Genomic DNA, 24,773 nt, shown 5'->3' on the forward strand with positions numbered 1-24,773 from the left:
ATGGCCAATGTGTTTGCCTAAGTACATCACATACGTAGAGACAGGGAGAGGAAGGGAGGCGATGAAGGACAGATTGAGACTGGACCTCAAACAGCCGAGTGAAATCAATATATTTTCTTTAAATAACGTTGAGGGTGAGAATATTTCATCAGCGTTGTTAATGTTCAAGGATTAATGACGGATTCTAATCAATATTGCTGTGGCCTGATGAGTGTGGGTGTGTGTGTGTGTGTGTGTGTATGCCACCTCCAGACCATTGACTTCCAGTTGGTCCCGGGGGGCCGAGGCCAGCATGCTGCAGCCGGAGCCACTTACATGGTTTAGAGTGTGTTTGTTTGTCTGGTCGACGGGTGACTCAGGGGACTGAAGGTCTCGCTCTCTGTCAATCATCCATGATACACACACACACACACACACACACACACCACATGAAGGCTGAGCTCATTGTGTTATGGGGACTACAGACCCCCACATGCTCCTTTACTACAGTTACTGCAGTCATTATCATTATTATATTATATAGATCATTATTTCTAAACCAAATGTTAACATCCACTCAATATTTTGTTGGTGGATTATGATGCATTGCTATATTGCATATTTATACTTTTGTCTTTTTCCTATAATGGTTCTCAACCTTGAGGCTTGAGTACCAGCACCACACACTTCCATCTCTCCCGGCTCTACACACACCTGATTATTAAAGTCAGGTGTGTTTAGCTTTATTAAGATTAGCAGCAACATACAGAACCAATTATTATCTTTATTATTATATTATATTTTATTTGTAGACTTAAACAACACACACACACACACACACACACACACACACACTCACACCTGATTGAGCCTATCAGATGCACGGAAAGCAAAGAGAGATGGAAAGCAGTGTTGTGACACCGGACCGCCAAGATTGAGAACCACTGCAATAGGTTTAAGTGGTTAGTAGTGCTAATGCATCCATTTCTTTTGCCTACCAAAGTGAAAGTCTAGTTTCTTATGCAAGAAAGGTGATTAAACATTAATAAGGGTCTGCATGTATTTATCAAGATGGTAATCCTGCCTTCAGCTCGTAGTCTCTAACCCAAATCACACCACGTCTGAAATACACAAGCCAGCTCACCTCCATTATCCACCTTCTCCTGCCCTGAGACGTCCTGACATTTCCTGCTAAGCGTCTTTCATTTTCCATCACCGAATTAAGTAGAATAGCTGCTCCCGACGAGTTGCTGGCAGGTGTTGGATCATTATGTAGGGAAAAAACAGCCAACAAGGCTAGTGTGTGGCTTTTTAAAAATAGCTCGGCGTGACGGTGATTATCCTTCACGCTGCTGTTACTTTTCACCACAAAACTGCAGGGGTGGGAAAAAATGGGTTTTAACTCACAGAAATGTACATTTTTGTCACCCGAAGTGATGACAAATCAAATGATGGTATTTCTGCAATTAAAAACACAGGAACCTCTGTACACTGTCTGGACTCACGTTGCCATAGAGACGTCAGTGTGAGAGCCAACAAGAGCATATGTGACCTCATAGGGCAGAAACGCTAAAAAGACACAATCTGTATTATAAAAGAGGAGAGCAGGTGATGCATTCAGGGGACAGAGCACACCGGGAAATATTCAAAACTAATTATAAAGCAGTCACACTTTGAGCTTTACCTTCATGTCTTTAAATACTGTTTTTTTTGCTGAAATGTCAATTCCATCCGTTTTGCACAAATATTGAGATGAACAACAGTCAGCTGTTCTCTGCGTCCTGCACAGCAATGTGATGTCCTTTTTGAGGACCCTGTACTTTGTGTGTCAGCACATATACAAAATACACAGGAATGTCAAAGACTCTTCTTCCATCTCCTCCTCCTCCTCCTCCTCCTCCTCCTCTGCTCTTCAAAACATGAAATGTAAATTTGTCAAATCATAGCGGTTCACAGAAGCTGCTTCTGTAAAGTGGATTCTTTTCTAATGATGGTGTAACACAGCAAAGAGGCAGGATCCGCCCAACATATCAAGGTCTTATTTCACCAAGTACCTCCATATGTAAAGATATGGATATAATATCTATACAGCACTGACTGCAGGTGCTCCTCCAAAGTTTCCACAAGCAATGGGACTATGATGACTCAGGCAGATCCTTACTGACACTGAGGATGCACATGTTCTGTACCCACATGTTCTGTACCCACATGTTCTGTACCCACTGCATTTCTTCTTTGGTTTATTCACCTTTGGTAGTACAACATTGTATCGTTAGACTACATTTACCATTACTTTCATCCTTTAAATGACCGTTAAACAAATATCCCACCTCTGCACTGTTTTTGAGGAATACTTTATAACTCTGTATGTACGGATGTTGGCAACCATATTAGGACATAAGAAACACAAAATGCTGGGTAATGTCTACTTTTCCATATGATGTTATTGATATTGATACATGGTCCAACTCTGCATCCACGTCCACGTAAACACTTACATCATCAATAGTCATCCTTCAAATGACTGGAAATCTGTGTGTGTGTGTGTGTGTGTGTGTGTGTGTGTGTGTGTGTGTGTGTGTGTGTGTGCGCGCGTGTGTGTGCGCGCGTGTGTGTGTGTGTTAAACAAATCCACTTTCTCTTTTGTTCCTTCCATTGGTGTCCACATGGACACGGTGGACAAACACTACATCACTACATGTATTTGCTCTTTCTGATTTGACGCACACAGTACAAGCACATGCCTTGACACACACAGACATACACACACACACACACACACACACACATAAGATAAGGGGAGTTGCCGGGGTATAGAGAGAACAGCAATAAATCAGTTTCAATGAGCCGTTCATCTCTCACCCAACATCTGTCTCTGCTGAAATAATGATTCACACACACACACACACACACACACACACACACACACACAAACACGCAGGGTGAAATAGTAGAACGCAATTATACCTTTGCACATATGCAGACACTGTAGCAAATGACAGGGCCGCATGCGTCACGACTCTGAATCCTGTCACTCACTGAGCTCCTCCTTCCTCCTTTCCTCTCTCCTCACTCTTTCTCCATCCTTTCTCCGTCCTATCTCTGCTTCCTTTCCTGTTCCTTCCTCCTCTGCGTCCCCGTCTTCCTCTCCTCTCCTCTCCCTGCCTGGCCTCCTCCACTGACCCACTCTTCTCTCCCTCCTCTCTGAAATATTGATGACGGACTCTCACTCTTCCCGGCTCTGTGTTGCTCTTTCGTCCTCTCGTCTGTCTGGTGACTCCGACTCCACGTCGCGCTATACTGATGCATCTGTGGCTGATCAGCAGGCCCATGCCGGCAAAAATCAAACCCCAAACCAGGCGTTCACACTCCTGTGCTGTGTGTATGTTTACACACTGTGTACTGCAGGGGGGCTACATCACAAGCACTGCATAAAGACACAATGTGCCTGTGTATTAATGTGTGAATAGGCCACTAAAACCTCTCGTCCACACTATAACTTTAACCACCGGGACTGGATTTACAGCAACTGCAGGCGTTATTGCCTTTAATTAGACATATGTCCTCCTCATAAGCTGGGTAGTTCTGCAGTAATATGACTTATTTTTTAATCAAATATGCATATATCACAATGCAAATGTGTGTTATTTGAAATGTGTTGCACAAAGATGCTGCACATATATGATCCTTACATCACTCTGTGAGGTGGATGGATGGATCCATTTCTGCTTTACACACACACACACACACACACACACACATGTGATCAGAGAAATCTGGAGTTTGAAACAGCAGTCACGTTAAATGGAGGTAAAGTGTGTGTCTCACATTTCACATGTGAGCCCGGCCCACCCGTGACAGACGCCTCTGGTGGGCCGTGGGACGCCCTGAGTCATTCTGCCAATTTCTCCCTCCACTAATCACAAGCACATGAATATTTCACAACACTCTCGCCTCACACACACACACGCACACACACACACGCACGCACGCACGCACGCACACACACACACACACACACACACACACACACACACACACACACACATAACAAACACATGCGCGTGCCCTCTCCCTGTCCGGCGATCAAACGGCTTTTGACAGCCGCGCCAAAGAGCGGGACACCTCCTCTGTCCTCTGAGGGGACAGGTCTTGTCCATACATGCGTGCGTGCGTGCGTGCGTGTGTGGAAAGCAGAGAGAGAGAGAGAGAGAGAGAGAGAGAGAGAGAGAGTAGAGGGGAAACAGGAGGGGCGGGGTGCATCTCATAGCCTATATCCATATCTTACCGTCAATCCTCCGCTTTCCCTCCTCCTCCTCCTCCTCTTCCTCTTCCTCCTCCTCCTCCTCCTCCTTCTCCTCCTCGCTTACTGCGTCTCCCGCATCCCGTCTCTCCGTGTCCGCGCCCTCCCGCCGTCTCTCACCCACACTGATGTCTCCTCCCGTCCTCCCGATGCATGAAAATCAAAAATGTTTCGCTCGGAAATATGAGGACGACGCCTACAGCGAGGCGATCATTCGGCCCGATGTATCCGACAACAACTGGGCGTCCTCCCTCTCTCCCTCTCTCTCTCTCTCTCTCTCTTTCCCTCACACACACACACACACACACACCCTCCCCTCCGTCCTGTCGAGGCTCGGTTCGATGTCTTCCCCGCTGTGACTGTGACTGTGCGTCACGTCGGTCCCACGGGTTTCATGCCCGGAGATGATGCGGGATGCAGGCCTGCTTCGCACCTCCGGCAGATGATGGACGAGCAAACAACAAACAACAATTAAAGACGCAAAATGAACGCACCGAGCCGCGCTGCTTTGCGGTTCCCCCCTCCGACGGTGTCTTTACACCCGACCGAGCCCGGTTGCCATCGCGATCATATGTGCTCCGGTGTCGCTCCGTTACATCCTTGTGTTAGAGTGGAAAATAACGTCCGCCGCTTTGCACATCCTTGAAGAATCGTGATGAGGCGCATCGGCACATCAGGACTGTGACGTGAGTGTGTGTGTGTGCGTGTATGTGAGTGTGTGGGTGTGCGTGTATGTGAGCGTGTGTGCGAAGCGAGCCCGAACAATAAAAATAAAAAAAATCTTGAAAATGCAGAGACAGCCGCTGGACACGCAGGGGGACAGACAGAGAGACAGGGACAGACAGGGTTTCCCGCTCCTGGCCTCGCCTTGCATCCGTCCGTCTCTCTCTCCTCTTCTACTGGCGCTCTCTCGCTCTCTCCATCCGCTGCTCCGCTTGTTGCGCGTTCTGCACTCGGGAACGCGCGACGTGCATGTATGCGTGTGTGTGTGTGTGTCCGTGCGTGTGCGTGTGTTTCTACGCGTGCATCCGCTTGCGTTCGTGTGCGTGCATGGAGGCAGAGAGGGAGGGATGGAGGCAGAGAGGGATGGAGGGAGGGGGGAGGCTTCGGGTGTATTATCGAGGTTTGTCTGCCTGAGTAACGAGAACCTGCTGCGTAGTAATATGGAACAAGCAGCCACGCATGTTCATATGCTGCGTGTGTGTGTGATATAAGCATCACCCTCTTTGGTGTGTTAGAGTGTGTGACGCTGTTGCGTTTCTTAGTGTTCACATGTAACAAGAGCAGGCGTGTATAGCAGCATCTCCACCATGCACCAGGGATGGTTGTGCTACAGCCAAATAGCAGGAAAGTGTCCTGAATAGAACCTATTGGTGTGTCAGTGTGTGAGAGCCTGGAACACGCTGACACACCATCACGGCATCCATGTTCAGGAAACATCCGTCAAACATCTACAGCCACCTCATTTAAGGTTGGAGTCGAAGCTATGAGCCCAAGAGGCTGAGGATTGGTCCAAGGTTTACAAAGACAGACAGACAGACGCGCGCACACACACACACACACACACACACACACACACACACACACACACACACACACACACACACACACTGGCTATAACCCTTAACAACACACAGGCTGACAGAGCTGTAGGCTGGTTGCTACTGACAAACAGGCTGACAGGAACTGACAAACAAAGATCTCTTCTATGGCAGACAAGGAACAGGTGGAGAGCCAGGTGAACATCATCTACAGTCAGCAGAGACAGAGAGAGAGAGAGAGAGAGAGATCATGGAGCCGTGACATCATTCTGCACATGCATTTATTCCACTCGGGTGCAGCCGTACAGTCGTTATTGTCTTTATTTGTGAGATGCGTAAAGCCTCTCCACTTCTTTTTCTATTTGCATTTAAGGAGCAATATTAGCATGGGGGAGGCCTGGGAGAGAATACAGAAGAAAGAATGAAGATATATCTGTGTCTCTCTGTGTCTTCAAGTCTGAGATGGAAGCTGGGAAGGTCTGTGAAGATCCTGGCAAAGTCTGAGTCTAAACAAAGAGCAGAATCCTCACATCAGTGTGAGAGAAGATGAATCCCAGGCAGAGGAGAGAAGGATTCTGGATGTGGGGTGAATAGATGTGATTGCTGCGTGTGTGTGTGTGTGTGTGTGTGTGTGTGTGTGTGTGTGTGTGTGTGTGTGTGTGTGTGCGTGTGTGTAGCCAGACTCCATAAACACTCTGAACAGTCACTAACAAAAATAATTTAAATTGCATTGAATAATTCATTGATTTCAGATTGAGCACGATGTGTTTTGATTGGAGTGCTACAAATGATCACTTAAAGAAAAAAGAAGACGCAGAAGAAGAAGAAGAAGAAGAAGAGGGTGCATTACAGTGTTCCGCCGTCGTCGAAAATGAGAAAATGGTTGCAGTAATCTGTCGGGAGTAATAAAACACGGCGTAATGGTGAGACTTTGGCTCAGACGCACCTTTGGCTTGGCTGTCCACTTGGCAGCGTTCAGAGCCGTTAAAGACGTTGTGCTCTGAGCTGAGGTCAGCGTTGGTTAGCAGCGCTCACTGCTCCCTTAGATAGTGTTTTACAACACTTTTTATTGCTTTTTGGCATATGCACCCACAGCTACACGGGAGCTGTGTGAGATATTTGTGCTTGGAAGGATTCACAGTGAAGATTCTTTGACTTTTCCTTTTTTTTTGGAAAAGCGTGAAAACTTCAAGCTGCGAAAAAAAGTGCTGTTTGTAAGAATCCCATTTCATTCCTACAGCTTTCATTACTTGTTTTCCTTCTCATTTGTGACCACTCTTGTTATCTTCCACCTCCTCAATCCACCTGCTCCTCTTCCTCTCCACCTCCTCCCCACTGCTTCTTCTTCTTCTTCTTCTTTTTCTTTCTGTCATCCTCCGCCTTGTACTTCAGTCTCCTCAGAGGCTCGCTGAGACTGCGCATGGAGTTTTCATCAAAGTCCTCGTTGATCATGAAGTTCCTGTCGATGAGCTCCGCCGCCTCCTGCCAGTTCCGGTAGCAGTTGGGCCCCAGGAGGCTGATCTCCGCCACTGCGTTCCAGCTGAGGACGGAGCAGTCGGGACGCAGGACCACCACTGTGGGCAGCTCCTCCACCTTAAACATGACCTCCAGCTCCCTGCCAACATACACACTGCAGCTAATGCACTCATGCTGCTGGGTGTATTTACATTCCAACCACCCTCCACCATGTTATGCACACACTCATCTGGCACTTCCCACTTACCTCCTGTAGGGGTCCTCGTAGGCCAGGAACAGGCACTTCTTGGGCAGCTCTTTAAGGAAGCTCTCCTGCCCATCCTCCGACTGGTCCAAGCTGACACATGGAAGAGGAAGGACAAGCATTGTGTGTGTGTGTGTGTGTGTGTGTATGTGTGTGTGTGTGTGTGTGTGTGTGTGTGTGTGTGTGTGTGTGTGTGTGTGTGTGTGTGTGTGTGTGTGTGTGTGTGTGTGTGTGTGTGTGTGTGTGTGTGTTTTGTGAGGCCCAAACATGAATGACTCGCATTTAGCCTTCTGTGAGATTGTTTATTTCAATATATTTTCGGTCACATACACACATGTGCTTAGACACACACAGTGTACATATGTGCACATGCAGGGTTTAGGTTGGAGAACAGGATTAACCTGAACCTTTAGAGTCTAAAGTTGTTGGGTTTATCTTTTATTTGCCAGCGAATATTGTTAAAGCTAAATAATGAATTAGAATTAAATAATGAATTAGACTTAATTTGTCAAGTACAAAGTACAAGGAATGTGGTCAGCATTTTAAAAAATGGCAAAGATATGTGTGCGTATGTGTGTGCGTGCGTGTGTGCGTGCGTGCGTGCGAGCGTGCGTGCGTGCGTGCGTGCGTGCGAGCGAGCGTGCGTGCGAGCGAGCGTGCGTGCGTCATACCTAATGTAGAGGAGAACCAGTTGAGCCGAGCGATCCACGTAGAATTCATCAGTGAGTCGTGTGAAGAAGCGATGCATTGTGGGCACAAACCTCTGGCAGCTCTCACAGGTGGCCGAGGCGAAGAAGAGCATCACCACGCGATTCTGCAGCCGCATCACCACCTCGCGCTCCGTGTCCAGCTCCTCCTGCTCCTTGTTGTTCTTCACCAGAACCCGACCAACGAACAGATCCACCATGACCACAGATCCACAGCGGTGACCACTGTGCGCTTCAGATGGTAAAGGGAGGGACGAACTACAAACAGGCAAATACAGGCCTTCAATCTTTGGGTCCTCACAAGTGTGCATACTCACACATTTGTACACAACCTTGCTGGGTAACACAATCTATTCCCTATAAGTATGTTATAATGTCATACTTTATACTCCTGTTTTGTTCTCTGTTAGTCAAGACTCCTGACTCTTGGTTGAACCGTATTTAGTGCCAAATATGCAGATGGTAAAGCTAAAATGTCTATATACCCACGTGAGAGTGTCTTGAGATATGTAAAGCGTTCTGATTGTGGTTTTAGATGAACAGATGTCTTTGTTTCATTCTATAATCCCGTCTTCATATGAGCGCGTCTTGTTTTGCTCGCTGCTAAATCAGATAATCCTCCTGGAGTTGCTTACCTCAGTTCTGTCTGCACTGAAGGTGATGTACCAAATCAGAAAATGGCTTTCAAACTATATTTTTCTTTTCACCTCCTCGCTCCAGCTCCTATCAGACACACTCTCCGCCTGCCTCCGCTTCACCTTGATGACATCGTCTGCACACTCACTCTTCCTTTTCTATGTCGATCTACTTCCTCCCCTCCTCTGTCTGGCAGCGAGGGATTGGAAGACAAGGTGACACGGAGACAAAGGCGCGCCTGGCGCTCAGAGTGAAGTGCCTGTCTGTGCGTGTGTGTGTGTGTGTGTAGGTGGAGGCTGAGTGAGCGTGGGTGAACGAGTGGAGAGCAGATATTAAAGAGTGAGAGACACGCACATCAGGAGACCAGGGAGACTTTGTAGCTAATGGAGGAGTAGAACGTCAATGACTTATTCAGCTGTGTGTCAACAGAAGAGCATTTATTGGCTTTTGGAGATCAATACCACAAGTGACAAAATATAAAGGAGTCATCAACCTTTCACCTCATGGGACAAACCTAAATTACTTTTTAATGAGACTGTAAAGAAATATTTACATTATGCTTGATGCAGCCTTTTTATTGCTATTCTAACCAACAGGTGCCAGCACCTAAAGTCAATCGATCAATCAATCAACCAATCATCTGCGTGGTATATATGTAAACATCAAATGCAGCTCAAAGTGATTTTGCAGACATTTGATCAACACAACAAATGGGTCCAGTCAGACTGTGACGAGATCGTTTTCAACTGAAAGCCTCGTCCTGCCATCTGATCCTTTTCTGTTATGAAAGTACGAGTCAGGCCAGGTCGCCCCGAGTACCACAACAAACACAAGGGCCATGCCAAGCTGGAACACACACACACACACACACACACACACACACCTCTGTGGTTGGCATCAGTATTCGGACAGTATTCAGATGAAGATGTAGAGGAAGACAACTATTGGAGGATCGACTCATTTCAAGCTTTCACCCTTTTGTCTTTCTCTTCATCTTTTCATCCAGATTCCTCTTTCTCCTTTTTTGTCCATTTTATCCCACAGTCCCTCCTCTTGCCTTTCCTCCTCTTCATATCCAGATTTTCCCCTCTCCCATATTTTCCACCATCTCTTCTTCCTCTTGTCGTCCACCGTCTTGTACTTCAGCCTCCTCACGGGGTCGGTGGCGCTGCGCAAATTCAGGTCGTCAAACTCCTCGTTGAGCATGAAGGTTCTGTCGATGACCTCTGCTGACTCCTGCCAACTGCTGAAACACTCAGAGCCATAATGACAGATATCCTTCACAGCATTTGGAGACAGGACGGAGCCGTCAGGACGCAGGACCACGACTGTTGGTACGTTCTTCACCCCAAACATGGCCTGCAGTTCCCTGTGAAATGAAATAAAAAGAAAAAAATACTTCTTTGTGTGCTCTGTGTACTTTAAATGATGATCAATAGTCACACATTACTCCCATCATCCACCTACTTCCTGTATGGGTCCTCGTGGCCCAGGAACAGAGCCTTGTCATGCAGCTCTTTGAGGAAACTCTCCTGCTGCTCCTCTGACTGATCCAACCTGAAGAGAGGAGACGGAAAAGGACAACTTACACAAGAGATAAGACAGGACGGAAATGTGTGTGAGGAAGAAAAGATGAAGACGAGCAGAGACCCAATGTAGATGAGGGCAAGCAATGCTGGGTACTCAATGTAGGCCGGGTCCTTCAGCCGCTTGAAGAAATCATTCAGCACCGGCAGGAATTCTCTGCACTTTTCACACTCGGCAGAGGCGAAGAGAAGCATCACGATGCGGTTCTGAAGAATCCCATCGATCTCTCGCTCTGTGTTGAGCTCGTCCTGGTCCCAGTTGTTCTTCACCAGCACTCTGTCAAGGAACAGGTCCACCATGATGGAAGAGGGTCTGTGCGAGACAGTTAAAGATCCGATTTGTGTTGTAGCATTCCCATAGTGAGGGATTTTACACATATACAGTCATTCCAAAGGTGGTTGATACTTCACCTCCTGAAACCTGCACATTTATTTGGTATGCATTTTTAATTTCCCCTTACTATTTGGGATTGGTGGGACCTACTAAGTTTATAACAAAAAGAATCATGTGATCAAGTGGTGTACATATGAACACAAATAGTATAACACATTTCTTCCTGCCTGCTATGTTTTCCACGACCCAAAGGTTTAAGCTAAGCACAATGATGTATAAGGTGTAGAGAAGGAAAAATGTAACGTCCACATATGAGGACGTAGGGTCTCGGGAGGTAAAAGGAAACAATAACTTTAAATATCTCCCCTTTTCTGACTCTTATACACATAAAATAGCACATTTCTACCATGATTTAGCACAATGACTGTGAGCAACCCTGAGCGAAAGTGTGAAGAGTTACTCCTGTGCGTAATTGGAAATTGCAGCAGCACAGCAGTGACAAGAGAAGGAACATTTTCTTAAATTAGGAAAAATGAGTCACAGGGTGAAGTGAAGACGTACATTGTGTCAGCATTGCAAAATCAAACAAATATATGAGAAGCCATTGTTATGGTCCTTTCCGTAAATTGGCTCTGGCCCAAGATACATACGCAAACAGTTTTGTTGTGTTTTCATCAACATAATATATCTCATCTGGTGCAGCAGATGGACTCTTCATCTGCGCTCGTGGACATTTTCATAAAGTTTTGTGTGGTTTTCTAAAACTCTTCTAAGTGGGGGAAATTGGTATTTCTGCCACTGCTGTGTATGATTACTGAACAAAAGCTCTTTTCCGACAGCAAAAATGTGTTGACGGTTGCTGAAGGATCTGTAGCAATAATGAAAACAACTTACCAAGCACGAAAAACACAACCAGAAATGTAATATCACCAGAGCTGTGAGCTGGTTGCTGCTAGGAAACTGACTGATGGTCTTTGTCTTGCTGCAGCTCAGTGAAGGAGACGCAGTGTTCAGGCTCCAGTCCTGCACTCAGTTTTGTAGATAACATTTATCCCTCACAAACGCTTGCGTAGAATCAACAGGCCAGGATAAACAAGGCATTTATAAGACGTGTTTTTCCGGCAGCAGACCTATGATTGAGAACAAAAACACATAAGAAAAAAAGTGCAATCATAGAAATAATGTCCGGGGCTGAGAGAATAAGCACGCAGACACTCTTTATCTGGCGGCTGCAGCCCGTATTTCACCGATAAAAAGCGCTGCGGGCTGTGAATCGACGGCGATAAGCTCACAAATTAGTTTTGGCTTTGAGCTCTGCCAGATCTGTTTTGAGGCTACAACGCTGCACTGAAACTTCCCAAGGCCGGCGTGAAAGAATGAGGTTTGAAAGCGAGCGGCGGCCCCAGACCTGCAACCTGGCCGCAGAGGATTTACTGAGAGACTCGACAAAGGTTAGAGCTCAAGTCTTTAGATTTAGAGAAGTCATTTCACAATCACCTGCTTGGGATTTTTGAAGTGGGCTCATCGATAACGACTGATATACTTGCAACACTGCCCTGTTTTGCCAGTGGCTGGTTTAATGGGCCATCAATCCCTGCGCCCTCTACTACAGCTGAACGCCACAGGTAATTTGCCTCACCTTGAAACGCCTCTACCTCAAACAAAGGAGAGAAATGTATCCAGAGCTTCTCTTCTTGTTCAGGACATTGTCATGCTTTTGCCAGGCTCGCCCTCTATCCCTCCTCAAACCTCACACTTTCTACTCTTACTTCCTATAAAATGGCATAAACTTGTTTTAGTGATGCTGGTTCCACTGCTGCTTCAGCCCTCCATCTGCAATTTGTCCTCTGGACTCCAACCTCCACAGAGGGAGATTAGAGATTGATGCTGGTGTGGCAGTGCTGTAATTCAGGGGTAGAGGGTATTTCTCAGTGTGTGTGTTTGTGTGTGTGTATGCCTTTAAAAACTTGAGCTCAACAGGAACAATCTCATTACTTCAAGAGACTAAGGGAGGGAGGCAGGGGGAGAGAGTGAGGATGAGGAAAGGGAAGAACAAATTGGATTCTGTAGACTAGGAAAGAAAGCAAGAGAAAGAAATGACTCACTCCTCTCTTTAGATCGTAATAATATTTTTGCATTCTGTTATTGAGGTGAGTTGACAGCTTGGATGCGGAGTCCTGAGGAAATGAAGTGAGAAAGTCAATAGTTTGAGAGGAGCCTGGTTCTGGTAAATCCCAGCAGGTTCGACTGTAGAAAAGTGGCTATTGATCTGCTGAGGCTCTGGCAGAAAATACCTGGACTAATCTCCCAGAGAGGGCTGAGGTAAATATAGAGGTGGGGAGAGAGATCTAATAGGATTAGTCTGAGTCTCACAAGCTTGGACAAGTGCACATGGACACACACACACACACACACACACACACACACACACACAGGGCTACCCCTGGTGTAATAAACATATCAATTCTGTGTGCAAGTGCACACAAACCTCTAATATTTTTTTTTTCACTGTTAATCTTTGGAGACATGCCACAAAGGGGTAAACTCATTATGATGCATATGGAATTCCCTGCTATACACACGCACACACACCAAACGTTGATTGGGTGATACCCATAATTGGCATGTTGGCCTCACTTGATATGTGAATGAATGATCATCAAAATGTGTTTACAGTTGTCCAGGCGGGATGGCAGCCTTGTCATATAAATACGTCTGATATAATGTACAACAGTATTTAATGTCATTTCAACAATGTATGCCTAAAACATGTGCCCCATGGATTAGCCATAGGTTGAAAGTGTGACCTTGCCCTGTGACCTTGAGCTCGGACTGATTTGAGTACAAATCGATAGCAATGCTCCTGACTCCTCACCTCAACCAACCTGCCAAGTCTGATACAAATCGAATTTAAAATAAACAGAGTAATCTAAAAGACAGGCAAACAAAAATGCCGTCACTATGCAGGTGTAAGTATATACATATACTGTGTAGATATAAATATGTATAGCAATTTATCCAGGGCAGGAACGCTGTACACCACACTGCTTCACACACATTCACACCTGGAAGCTGCCCAGTGAGGCTGTCAGATCTGCTGGCCAGTGATTAGTTAGGCACCTTGGCCAGCCGCTGCTCTTCCTCCTCCCTCACACACACATCCCTCCTGCCTGTCTGGGGGATTCGTTGAACCGTGACAATTTTCTCTCCTCTCTAATATCTATGCCACTGCACCTCATGTTGCATATCAGAAAACAAATGAGGGCTTATCCAGAGTACTGCCAAATTTGGGTCAAGGAATAGTGGTAAAAGAAATATTACAATAACTTCAAAATGAAAGCAAATTTGTGTTCTCCAAAACTGAATGAAACCAGGAGAAGTTGCTTTAAAGCTTCACTGTCAGGAGCTTTGTGCCAAGACATAAGCTATTTTGTAAGCAGACATACGGTGGCGCTATCAACACCCAAAGCAATTCCATTTGTTTTGTGGCCCATGTCGACTCGCCATCCAGTCCTGTTGAAACCTGTCCAATCAAACAGACGGATGGGTGGGAACACAGCTCCTACACACAGGTTCATAAATCTCCTTCCATGACAATGATATTTTACGAGGGACAGGAATCCGGTGTATGATTCAGTATTGCAGATTTACACCCGGCACAGGCAGAGCGTGATTAAAAGGAAGGCCGGTGTAATCACAGGGATGCACGGGGAGCGACGGTGCAGCTCAAAGTGTCCCGATCCGAGCGGAACACCAGCAGGCTCTAATTAAAAGAATAATCCGAGCTGGGACAAGGAAGGTCTGTGTGTGCAGGAATAGACCGGCTGTGTGCCAGACAGGGAGGCAGAGCACAGGTTATTTTCATTTGTCAGCCAGGGTACACGGAGCTAGAAATTTACCCATAATTTGTACCGAGTTAGTGCGACCATGTACTTTAAACGGAGCTATGGGGAAGCTGTTTTAGCCCAAACTACGCTTAGTGAAAAAAACACACAAAAACAAAAACACCATTCATTACAAAAGTGTTTCCTTTATTCTTTAGTTTTTAAAAAAAGGCACAGTTTGTAAACAGAGGAAAAAACATGAAAGTTTCGTAAAAATGGATACAGATTTTGTTTTACTTTGCTTCCCACCAAACAAATCGTGGATTAACGCTTTGATTTCCAGGGCTTAATAAAAACCTGACACACTATGTAACGTCAGGGAAGGCTCAGCATGTGAACACAGCCAAGATACTACAATGTCTGCACTGTGACTGAGGCAAACATGCAGGATCAGACACACAGTAAACACCTGTGGAGCCCATAGCTTTGTCTCAAGGGCTGAGTCACAACGGCTTCTCAGAGGAAGGAAGCAGAATGTTTTAGCTCGTTTTAAGTTAGAAAAAAAAAATTCACCATCAATAATGGAAATACTGTTTGCTTTATCTGAGAAGAATCAGAAAGTTGTAACATGTAAGTGAACACAATGTAGGATACACATGGATGATAAACTAACAAGGGAAAAAAAATCTGAAAACTTTATAATAAATTACAATTGAGTGAAATGGAGCGATGCAAGTGTTGACAGGATGTCTCTGTGCACCGTAAACATGATGTAAGACGCGTTCAACAACTCCAGACTTAAGTATCGACCTCTGTAAAGCCTATCACATGTGTTACATACGATGGCGTAGACACTTTTGTGTGTGTTGTGTCTGACTTGTTGACGCGAGATGTGAAGCGTTGGTGACTGTTCTGACTTACATACTAAGTGGTCTGTGTCGTATAATCCTCTGATATTTGAATTTGAAAATCAAAACCTACTGATGCTTTACTGTGTAATGAGCTGGGTTTTTTTGGACAGGCTGTACAGAACCTTTGAACGGACCAAGCTGTCACTCAATAGGACACGATTTTGGATGCAATAAATAAACAAAAGCTGCTTGCTGACTCTTAAAGCGTTAACTCTACACAGAAAGATGGAATAGTGGAGAGAGAAACGTACAAGGAAACGCATTTGTCCCTCATCGGCCCTGCATCCTTCCTCTAACCTCCCTGTCCTACACTGTGCGATAATCCACTAAACCCACTATCACAGCTTTGTTCCATCTCCCCCCCGTTCTTATCTCTGCATAGCCAGAGTCCTCTGCTCTCTCCTCTTCATCACAGCTCGTCCCGCGCACTCCAGTTCTCCAGCTCCGACTGAAGCACATCAGAGTTCTGGGCCTTAAAGCTCAGCTCCTCCTGTTCCTGAGTTTTCCTGGACCTGGCTCGGTCCCAGTCGGTTCTGACCGTCTCGTTGTCCCAGACCACTGAGGTTTCGGTGTCGCTGATGTAACCCTGGTCTCCGGTGTAATGGGTGGGATACACCAAGAGCGGCTCGGCAGAGAACGCATGCAGGTCCCGGCGCTCAAAGTGGCTCATGTAATCGGAGCTGATGAGGAACGTGAAAGATTAACAAAGACGCTGAAGGACACAAATGACAAAGTCGGTGAAATAAAAGAATGTACTCACACAGGGTGTTTGTCGTACATGACGGGAAGGAACTCGTCAACGGGAAGCATCTTCTTCAGAGGCTCCGCGGCGAGGAGCTTCCGCGCACCTTGTAACGACAACATGTAGGCGAGTGTCCAGTAGGAGTAGTCAGCCTCCACCAGATTGTGAATGTTTGGAACAGACTTCTCCGGATGGTCCACCTGCATTCGCTTACGCCCAATGTAACTGTGATAGACAAGACGCCAGTAAGTCAAGCAGAAGGAAATAATCAATCAATAAATCTCAAAAGGGAGCAAAGTGTGTGGCAGCTTTCCCCCACTTCACAGTACAATGGGGTTACAGTAGAGGTATGACATCAGTGTCTCATCAGGAGGTGACCTGCTTCATCCTGGAGGGACAGCGATCCTCTCCCTCGTGTTCTTCAGCTCAGTTCACAGGACTTCAACACTCACATGAGATCCCAGTCCAGCTTGTGCTTGGTCACCTCCTGCAGCAGAGTCTGGAGTCGTCGTCTGAAGAACACCTCGAAGCGAAGGTCGTCCTCAATCACCAGGGAGATCCGGAGATCACGATCTACGATCTGCACACACACAAGTAGTTTTTTAGCCATGTTGAGAGAAGGCTTATTCAATAGTAACACACTCACACACACATTTTCCTGCCTCGTTTTGTAAGAAGTATACATTTATAAGCATTACTAAAAGCCCTGAATCTTACCACAACATGAAGTACTGTGTCCTCCTTTTATGCAGTGTGTTTTGTTGTGTTAATCTATAAGAGGTACTTTAATGGAGCCGGTGTAAACCCTTAATATACTGCCGTGTTGTACCATTGAAAGTAACAGATGGGGTAAAGGTCCGCCAGCGTTAAAAGCCTTACAGTGCAGCCGTGATGAAAAACGAAGGCCGAGATAAAAATTTAATGCGGCAAAATAAACACTTGCATCACCGCGTGCATATCAACTTAACACTGAGCTGCGTTACCGACAGTGTGTTAAGTTTATAGTGCTCATGGAATATTTCTCAGCGCTGTTACGCAACTTCAGTGTGGATGGTAAGATATAAAAAGAGTGGAGTGAAAACTTTATTTTCTTATGAAATAGAGGTGCAGGACTTTTAATACTTTTGAAGTATTAAAACATGGCAGTAAGTGTGTGAAGCAACAGTTCTACTTCAAAACCTCACTTCAGTGCAGCTACTTTGCTCCTTTCCACCTCTTTAGCCACATCCAACTCAAATATGGAGAGAGAAGAAGATTATTTGGCCTAATAAGACAAGAAGCCTGTATTGATCCATACACACGTCACACCACCTCACCTCCTTCCAGATGTTGTAATGAGACAGGAAGCAGCCCAGTTCCCCCTTGGTCAGCGGTCGCCCGTGGTAAGGGTCTTTGTACCCGGGCAGCATCTTTATGCCCATAGAATCTATGTCTGTGATGTTCAGAGCTCTGAGGACGAGGAGGGGACAGAGGAAGACATTTGGCATGAAAACAATGAATTACACGGATGTGACAGGTGTGAAAATGGAGGCAATGGCATGAATACACGCACGGATATTAAGGTAATGTAATAAGTTAATATTAAAGGTGTTACGAGTCCCTATTTCATGTCATTTGTATTCTCTTATGACCTCATGAAAGCTAAGAGATTCTATTTTCATCACGGACAAGCGCAGATTAGTTCAACGAATCTTCAAACAGAAACTTACACGGCGTACGTCTGGCTACACACACACAAACACACACACACACACACAAGCAGTTGAGGAGAAGTACGATGAGAAACGTACTTGCCGTCCACAGCAGCGACAACCTTACAGCTGAGCTCCTGTTCGTACAGCGCTCTCAGCATTCGCTCACGCCGGTCAGCACGCCGCGCCAGATTGATCATGAATACCTGCAAAATATTATACATGCGCTTGAGCTTGGAATAAATGTGTGTGTGTGTGTGTGTGTGTGTGTGTGTGTGTGTGTGTGTGTGTGTGTGTGTGTGTGTGTGTGTGTGTGTGTGTGTGTGTGTGTGTACCTCATCAAAGCCCATCTTGTCAGGTTGCTTGGGAGTAACAGAGAGAAAGCTAGAGGGCTCCAATGGAGGATTTCTCACTTTGAAAGAAAAAAAGAGAAGGGTTAGAAAGAAACAGAACAGGGGTGCTCTTCTGTTTGGTCTATGGACCTCCAGTGGTCATGCAGAAAAAAACCCTAACGCTAACCCTAACCCCTCCCCAATAAAAGGATGAGCTGCCATGAAGGGAAAGTCTCAGAATGACAAACTGACCTGAGCAGGTTTCACATTCCTCACACAGGTATAGCTGCTCTCTGCTCTAATGTATAATCATACTAACTGATTACAGCGCTAGAACAAATGATCTAAGGTGTGTTTCCGCTGGGGATGCGTGACATGAAAAGTGTGAGAGTCCCTTTTTTAGAAGACTAATGCCACAGTTGCAACTAATTCATCATTGCATTTCCTCAGTGTTTTCATAGCACAAGGTCAAGTGTTCACACTCTGTCTCCTCTCTCCTCTCTCCCATTATCTGCACTGTGTCCAGGTTTACATATATATATTTATATTTATATAAAGTCAGACACCAAGCAGTATGACCTAAATGCAATAGATGCTGGCTGAGGAAAAATAAAATGCTTCGTCTTTAATTCATAGATAATCGTCATTCCCTCATTATTAAAGAACTAACTGTGTGAACAAGCAAGCAAAGCTCAAATGACTCACATTGAGCTGTTTTTTCCATGACAGGTACAAGAAAGAAAACATCCAGTTTGGCTCAAGGATGGATTCTGTGCCCAATGCAACACCTGCAGAACTTACTGTGTGTTAAATACGTCTACCTGTCAATAATCACAGCCACGTCAAATGATTTGTGACGTTGCTGGAGGCAGAGAGTGTCAAACATCTATATATCAAACTATAATGGAGGAGTTTGAACTGCAACAACTACCTTTATTTGTGAAGTACAACACCACATCGAGATCAAATACTATGATCTAAACCTTTTGTAGTTTGGCTTCCACTCACCCATGACCTCAAGATGAGTATGTAAGAAGCTCTCCTCCTCATCCTGCAAGGTGGCGTGGGAGCGCATTGGGACAGGGAAGTAACCATACACTTCTTTGTTGCACACGTACATCTGTACATCTGAGGAGGAAGGGGAGGAGGAGGAGGAGGAGGAGGAGCAGAAAACATACTTACAGCTGGGAACAGAAGGGCTTTGCTCCAGCCATACACACGCACACGTTCGACACGGAACTCTACCTCTCTCAGCGTCCTCTCACCTGCCATGCGAGCGGAGTAGGCGAAGATGATGACGTCATCCAGGGCCCAGTTGTACTCGGGGCGGGGCGGGTAAAAAGCCAGCTGGCGAGAGGCTTCTTTGCGCAGGTCGACCAGGTAGGTGGAGTGAACCATGGGTACGGCGAAACAGCCGCGGCGCTGCTGCTTGCGGATGGGCAGGTAGGCCGGTGTGCGCTTGTAGTAGCCCTGCAGATACACACACACCAGCAGCTTACACTTTCTATTCAACAAGAAACACTAACTGTATTCTGAAGGAACAATTTCGATTGATTTATCAAATCGATTTTAAAAAGCAAATGCCCAAGAAAACTGCCATATTGATTGATGAGTATCTGTAGTACTTTTCCCTAGCTGGTGTGTAGAATGATGTGTGCGGTACCTGTGATGTCATGCCACACCAGTAGTTGGAGTACGCGGCTCTGGACTCCAGCATGGGAGCGACGATGGTCTTGTTCTCTCTCATTAGCTTCCACAAGAAGTCCTGATTAGTGAGCAGGTTGTCACAGTCAGCCACCTGCAAATGTTCATCTGAATTTAATGTGTGTTAAGTGAGGAGTCCGTACATAGGTTCACTTAGAGCACAACATGTACCAGGGGCGGCACTGCACAGGCACACATGCCCTCTATTGCCACTAACCAACGATTGAACGAGCCGCAGCGTAGCGGTCTGATCACAGAGCGAAGGGCAAAACACATTCCAACTCGTGCTTCTCGTTTCACAACCTATGATTTCAAGCAACTCTTACAGAGACGGCCCTTCAATGTGCAGTCGAGCATCCTGCACCCTGGTGTGTGTGAACTGGAAGCATTTAGAACGACCCAAGCTCCTTCTGCGGAAGATGGTGTTTTTTTTCCACGGGACCATAAGATTCTGTTCTTCAGATGGAGGATAAGAGGAGAAGTATCGCAATGAAGTGTGGCGACAGTTCTACGCCAATGAACAACAAAAAGGATAAATGCTACCAGTTCTATCCCGATGTAGAGCTTCAACCTAGACCTAAATGAACAACAGCTCTATGCAAACCTCCACCAAGGCAGAATGTTTCTCTCTAAATTGCCACATATCGGGAGGTAACCTAGTGTTACCCCAAGCCAAAGCAGTGAATGGTTGTCGAGGACCAAAAACAAATGTCTAGAAAATGACATTAACTTCGAAAAGATGTACCGATTCAAATTCAAATCTAACATAACATTCCTTGACCTCCTCCTCTCTATACAATTTGTTCAAAGTTATCAGTTGCCAACTTTTTGTGCGTTGGTGCAGGTCCTCGGCTCCTCGGTGGAGGTCATGAGGCTTGCGTCTGACAGAGATCATCTCTGAGTGGTGAATTCAGCAGCTTTAAGTACGCTGCTTTTCGTTTTTGATTTTATCCGGCGGCTTTTGAAAAGACGAGAAACAAAAAAGTATCGCATTAGTCATCGCAAACATCTATGAGGCTAAAGCGTGTTTTTTTTTGGCATCAGTCATTGATTGATTCACATGTTTTATTTAGTTTAATCCGGACTTCTTTGTGTGTTGAAACATTGATATTTGCTCCTTCTCCACTGGCTGAGACACATCTGAGCTCATCCTCACCCTGAACTGAATGCATGATCTGCTATTAGTATGAAACCAAGGGCAGCGCTGGGGGTGAAGAAGAACCGGCTGCTGAACGGAGGAGAAACGTACCAGGAGGTAGTCGGCCCATATTTCACGGGCGGTTTCCAGCGCCGCCTGACGAAGCTTCAGAACATGTTCGTAACGTTGATTATTCCAGTGCTTGGGCCCGGTCTCATCTTCAAAGCCACTGAGACATGCACAGACAACAAACCATGTGAGGAGACAAAAGAGACACACACACACACACACACACACACACACACACACACACACACACACACACACACACACACACACACACACACACACACACACACACACACACACTACCTGGGTTCATCTTGAGGTCTCCACTCCACATAGTGGTAATAGTTCTGCACCTTGATGAGCCACTCTCTCAGGATGGCTGTGGTGTTATCTGTGTTGTGATCTGTCGCCACCCTGTGGGGGAGAAGAAGGGAAAGTGAAGGCTGCGTTACCGTCAGCGCCACCAAATGTCCGAGGTATTTGTCAAAATTATACAGAATTACTTTTGGCTTTTCAAAACGAAGTCATTTGTCACGGTAGAGGAGCTCCCCGCTGCAGAGGCCAGACACGGACAGAGAGGAACGTACCCAGACAACACAGGCTGTGAGGGGGGGGAGGAATGGCATTTGTCTGTGCTGTCTGCGTTATCATAACAGCCCTCAGCGTGTGGCGGGTAGGGGCAGCACAGAGGGGAAGAATGTGTAAATATGAGAGAAATGGAAAGACTCCCCCCTCAGCCGTGTGGTGAGTGACAGGCGGCGTGCGGTAGATGTTGGTTTCCCGTCTGTCTGTGGCATTTTAACACAGCGGTGCCGTCCTCACACCTACATGTGACCGACACTTCCATCCATCTTTCTCTCGCCGTTTGTCTCCGCCTCTGCCTTTCTGTTTGCCACACGGAGTTGACAGCTCTGAACTGTAAAAGCAGTGGTAGTGGATATAAAAGGGACTCACGCAGAGCCGGCATTCCACATTACTTGCACGCCGATGACAGACGCGACACGCTTCAAGGAGAGGAAATGATTCAGGAAGAGGCGGAGGGAGGTATAAAAATGTAAGATTTATGGACTTTTAATAGAGAGTCAGAGCCAGTGTTCTACATGTCCCTGCAGAACGAACCACCCCCCCAACACACACACACACACACACACCCTGTGTTGCCACTTGCCAGGTATTCCATTTTACCTGTCACTTCTGACTTCTGATTAGTCTGATCACTGCAGGTATCAACAGGCGGATGCTGCAGCTCACTTTGAACATTTGCAATAAGTAGAGTAGAATTTCAGACCTCCATACCGCAGCTGAAGGGAGCAACACACACCGTGGAGCAGACCCTCCATAAAGCTGCCCTTTTACTATTTTACTATAGGCAGGCAAGTCAAGACCAAGCCTAGCCTAGACCAATATCACGTATAACATCTCAAGAGGCTTTACAGGCCCACAACAACAACAGAAGGTTCCCGACCCAGCATAGAGCTCTGAAGGAAGAAAGGAAAAAGGTATGAGTAAAAGGATAAGACACACAACAGCAGTGCTGGTGGGTGAGTGGAGAGGGTGCAGTGTGGCAGGATGGCTAGATAGGAGGTAGGGAGCCCTGGGGGTTCACACACTTGATGACCTTCTGGGGTGGAAAGCTTTCTGGTGTGAAAGGCTGAAGGTTTTTTATAGGGAGTTAAGTGCACATTCCTCTAACTAGACATGGTTTGCCTATTGAACAAGGAAAATAGCTTATGAAAGGATTCTCTCTCTCGCGACACCCCGAGTTTAGGCGAAGGATTTGCCACAATATGTAAAGAATCCTGCCACGTAGAAAAATTAATAAAAACAGTAATTTAACCTCCAAGAAATAAATGAATGGAAAGATGAAGATGAGGGAAAGTAGACACTGGAGTCATTTGGAAGGCTGGGGGGCAGGGAGAAGGAAAGGAAAGAAAGACAGGAGGATTCAGCTCAGACTAAAGCACAGATCAGATTACAGGGAGGTTTCAGTGTGTGCACCTGGACATATCTGGATGGTTAAAATGCGGGAAGAGTGCATTGGAACATTTTACGTGTGGTATCTTTGAAAAGGGTGCTGATTATGTTTCCAATCGAGCTAGTGCTAAAAAAGGGGAGGAGGGAGCTGAAGGGAAAATAAGGAGGGGTAGAGGGGAAGAGAGAGAGAGAGAGAGAGAGAGAGAGAGAGAGAGAGAGAGAGAGAGAGAGACTGAAGGCTCTGTGACTGAATGGAACTTTTCATCGGCATGATGAGCTTTCCTGCTCTCCTCCCTCAGGCGATCATCCACAGCCACACCTCGGCCCGTGCAGATCCACGCCGCTGTGGCTTCCACACGTTTAGCGGCACAGTGGCTTCACAGAGTAAAGATAAAGCTCACACACACACGTTCTCCTCTAATCTCATAACACAGCGGCGGCCTCACCTGGGCAGAGACCGCGAGCGCGCGCACACATGAGCGCGCGCCGTCTCTTTCCTGCTCTTTAATAAATTGACCGGTTGACGTGTCCACGGTGACGTTAAATAACATTTGGTCATACTCCCCCATATTAGTATTAATAAAGTATTAATATCCCTGTAACATAACTATAGTCTGTGTTGTTTAAAGTTTGGAGTTGTTCCATTGGTGGGTATAGTGATGAAACTCACCACAAAGCAATGCGTTCTTTCGGGTACTTCAGCCGCTCGATGGTGCCGAGGAACAGCGGCAGGGAGTGAGCCGAGTTGCGGCAGACGAGCGCAATGACGACCCGTGGAGCAAGGAGCGAAGACTCGGGGCTCCAGCGCTCTTCGGGGAAGTATCCCCCGCTCAGGCCCGGCAGGAGAACGAACAGCAGGGCAGACAACAGCGGGCTTACCCGGTGCATGGCAGGGTAGCAACTTGCTGGTGACTTGGCGGACAGGAAAGCAGAAAGGATGCGGCTGAGGGCCCCGCTGTTGTGTTACGCCGACACAGATGGAGCAGTGGCGACATGGCGGAGGAGCGGGCTGAATTAAAGGGCAGGTCGGGACCCGTTCGGGGGGGATTTACTCACTCTCACTGCGAGAGCCGAAGACCATCAACTCTCGTTTGAGTTTATTTGTTTATAAGGTTTAAAACAGATAAAATAATTATACAACGTGTTTAATTTGTAATTCGACTTCCCATAAGTAGTCATGTAACCAAGACGGCCAAGTGAACAGATTAAAATTTCTTTTCGAAGTTTCCATCCTCCCCTTTAAGAATAGCTCCAGCTGGAGCTCATATGAAATACATGGGCGTGTCCGTATGTTCAGGCGACACTGAAGCTTCCCCCCCTGTGGGATCCAGCAAAAGTGTCGTTAAGCAATAAATCGACATTTTGTCAATCTCGTTAGTTTCTTCTTTTAACACTGTACCAGAGAGGTGTCGATTGAATTCTATTGTAAACTTTAGTTTAGTTTAGTTTAGTTTAGTCTAGTTTAGTGTCCCAAGCCGCCACCCCCATTTATCCCTAATGAGGGTGTTCAAAACACGACAGATATCTTCCGCCACAATGCAGTGCAGTACATCTAATTGTACAACTAATACCACAAACGGTA

At 46.3% G+C, this 24,773-nt stretch overlaps 3 protein-coding genes across 3 annotated transcripts; all 3 read right to left on the reverse strand.

Annotated features, from left to right (window-relative positions):
* Positions 1 to 7,119: 7,119 nt before the first annotated feature.
* LOC142996921 (nucleoredoxin-like protein 1) lies at positions 7,120 to 8,450 on the reverse strand. The gene is made up of 3 exons (XM_076148047.1): positions 8,215 to 8,450; positions 7,547 to 7,636; positions 7,120 to 7,438 (listed from the first exon to the last, which is right to left on the reverse strand). Exons 1-3 carry the CDS (start codon positions 8,448 to 8,450, stop codon positions 7,120 to 7,122), a joined length of 645 nt encoding a protein of 214 aa, XP_076004162.1.
* A 1,426-nt stretch (positions 8,451 to 9,876) lies between these two features.
* On the reverse strand, positions 9,877 to 10,772 carry LOC142996661 (nucleoredoxin-like protein 1). Its single transcript, XM_076147661.1, has 3 exons — positions 10,537 to 10,772; positions 10,354 to 10,443; positions 9,877 to 10,255 (listed from the first exon to the last, which is right to left on the reverse strand). The coding sequence occupies exons 1-3, from the start codon at positions 10,770 to 10,772 to the stop codon at positions 9,877 to 9,879; spliced, it is 705 nt and encodes a 234-aa protein (XP_076003776.1).
* Positions 10,773 to 14,816: 4,044 nt separating this feature from the next.
* Positions 14,817 to 24,195, reverse strand: colgalt1b (collagen beta(1-O)galactosyltransferase 1b). Its single transcript, XM_076148137.1, has 12 exons — positions 23,862 to 24,195; positions 21,521 to 21,631; positions 21,260 to 21,377; positions 19,970 to 20,104; positions 19,572 to 19,776; positions 19,315 to 19,434; positions 18,310 to 18,386; positions 18,074 to 18,180; positions 17,600 to 17,732; positions 16,736 to 16,863; positions 16,302 to 16,508; positions 14,817 to 16,221 (listed from the first exon to the last, which is right to left on the reverse strand). Exons 1-12 carry the CDS (start codon positions 24,077 to 24,079, stop codon positions 15,951 to 15,953), a joined length of 1,830 nt encoding a protein of 609 aa, XP_076004252.1. The 5' UTR covers positions 24,080 to 24,195; the 3' UTR covers positions 14,817 to 15,950.
* Positions 24,196 to 24,773: the final 578 nt, after the last annotated feature.

This window comes from Genypterus blacodes, unplaced genomic scaffold (genome assembly GCF_046128005.1).
Source record: "Genypterus blacodes isolate CSIRO-AG114 ecotype Tasmania unplaced genomic scaffold, CSIRO-AGI_Gbla_v1 ptg000039l_1, whole genome shotgun sequence".
NCBI lineage: Eukaryota > Metazoa > Chordata > Actinopteri > Ophidiiformes > Ophidiidae > Genypterus > Genypterus blacodes.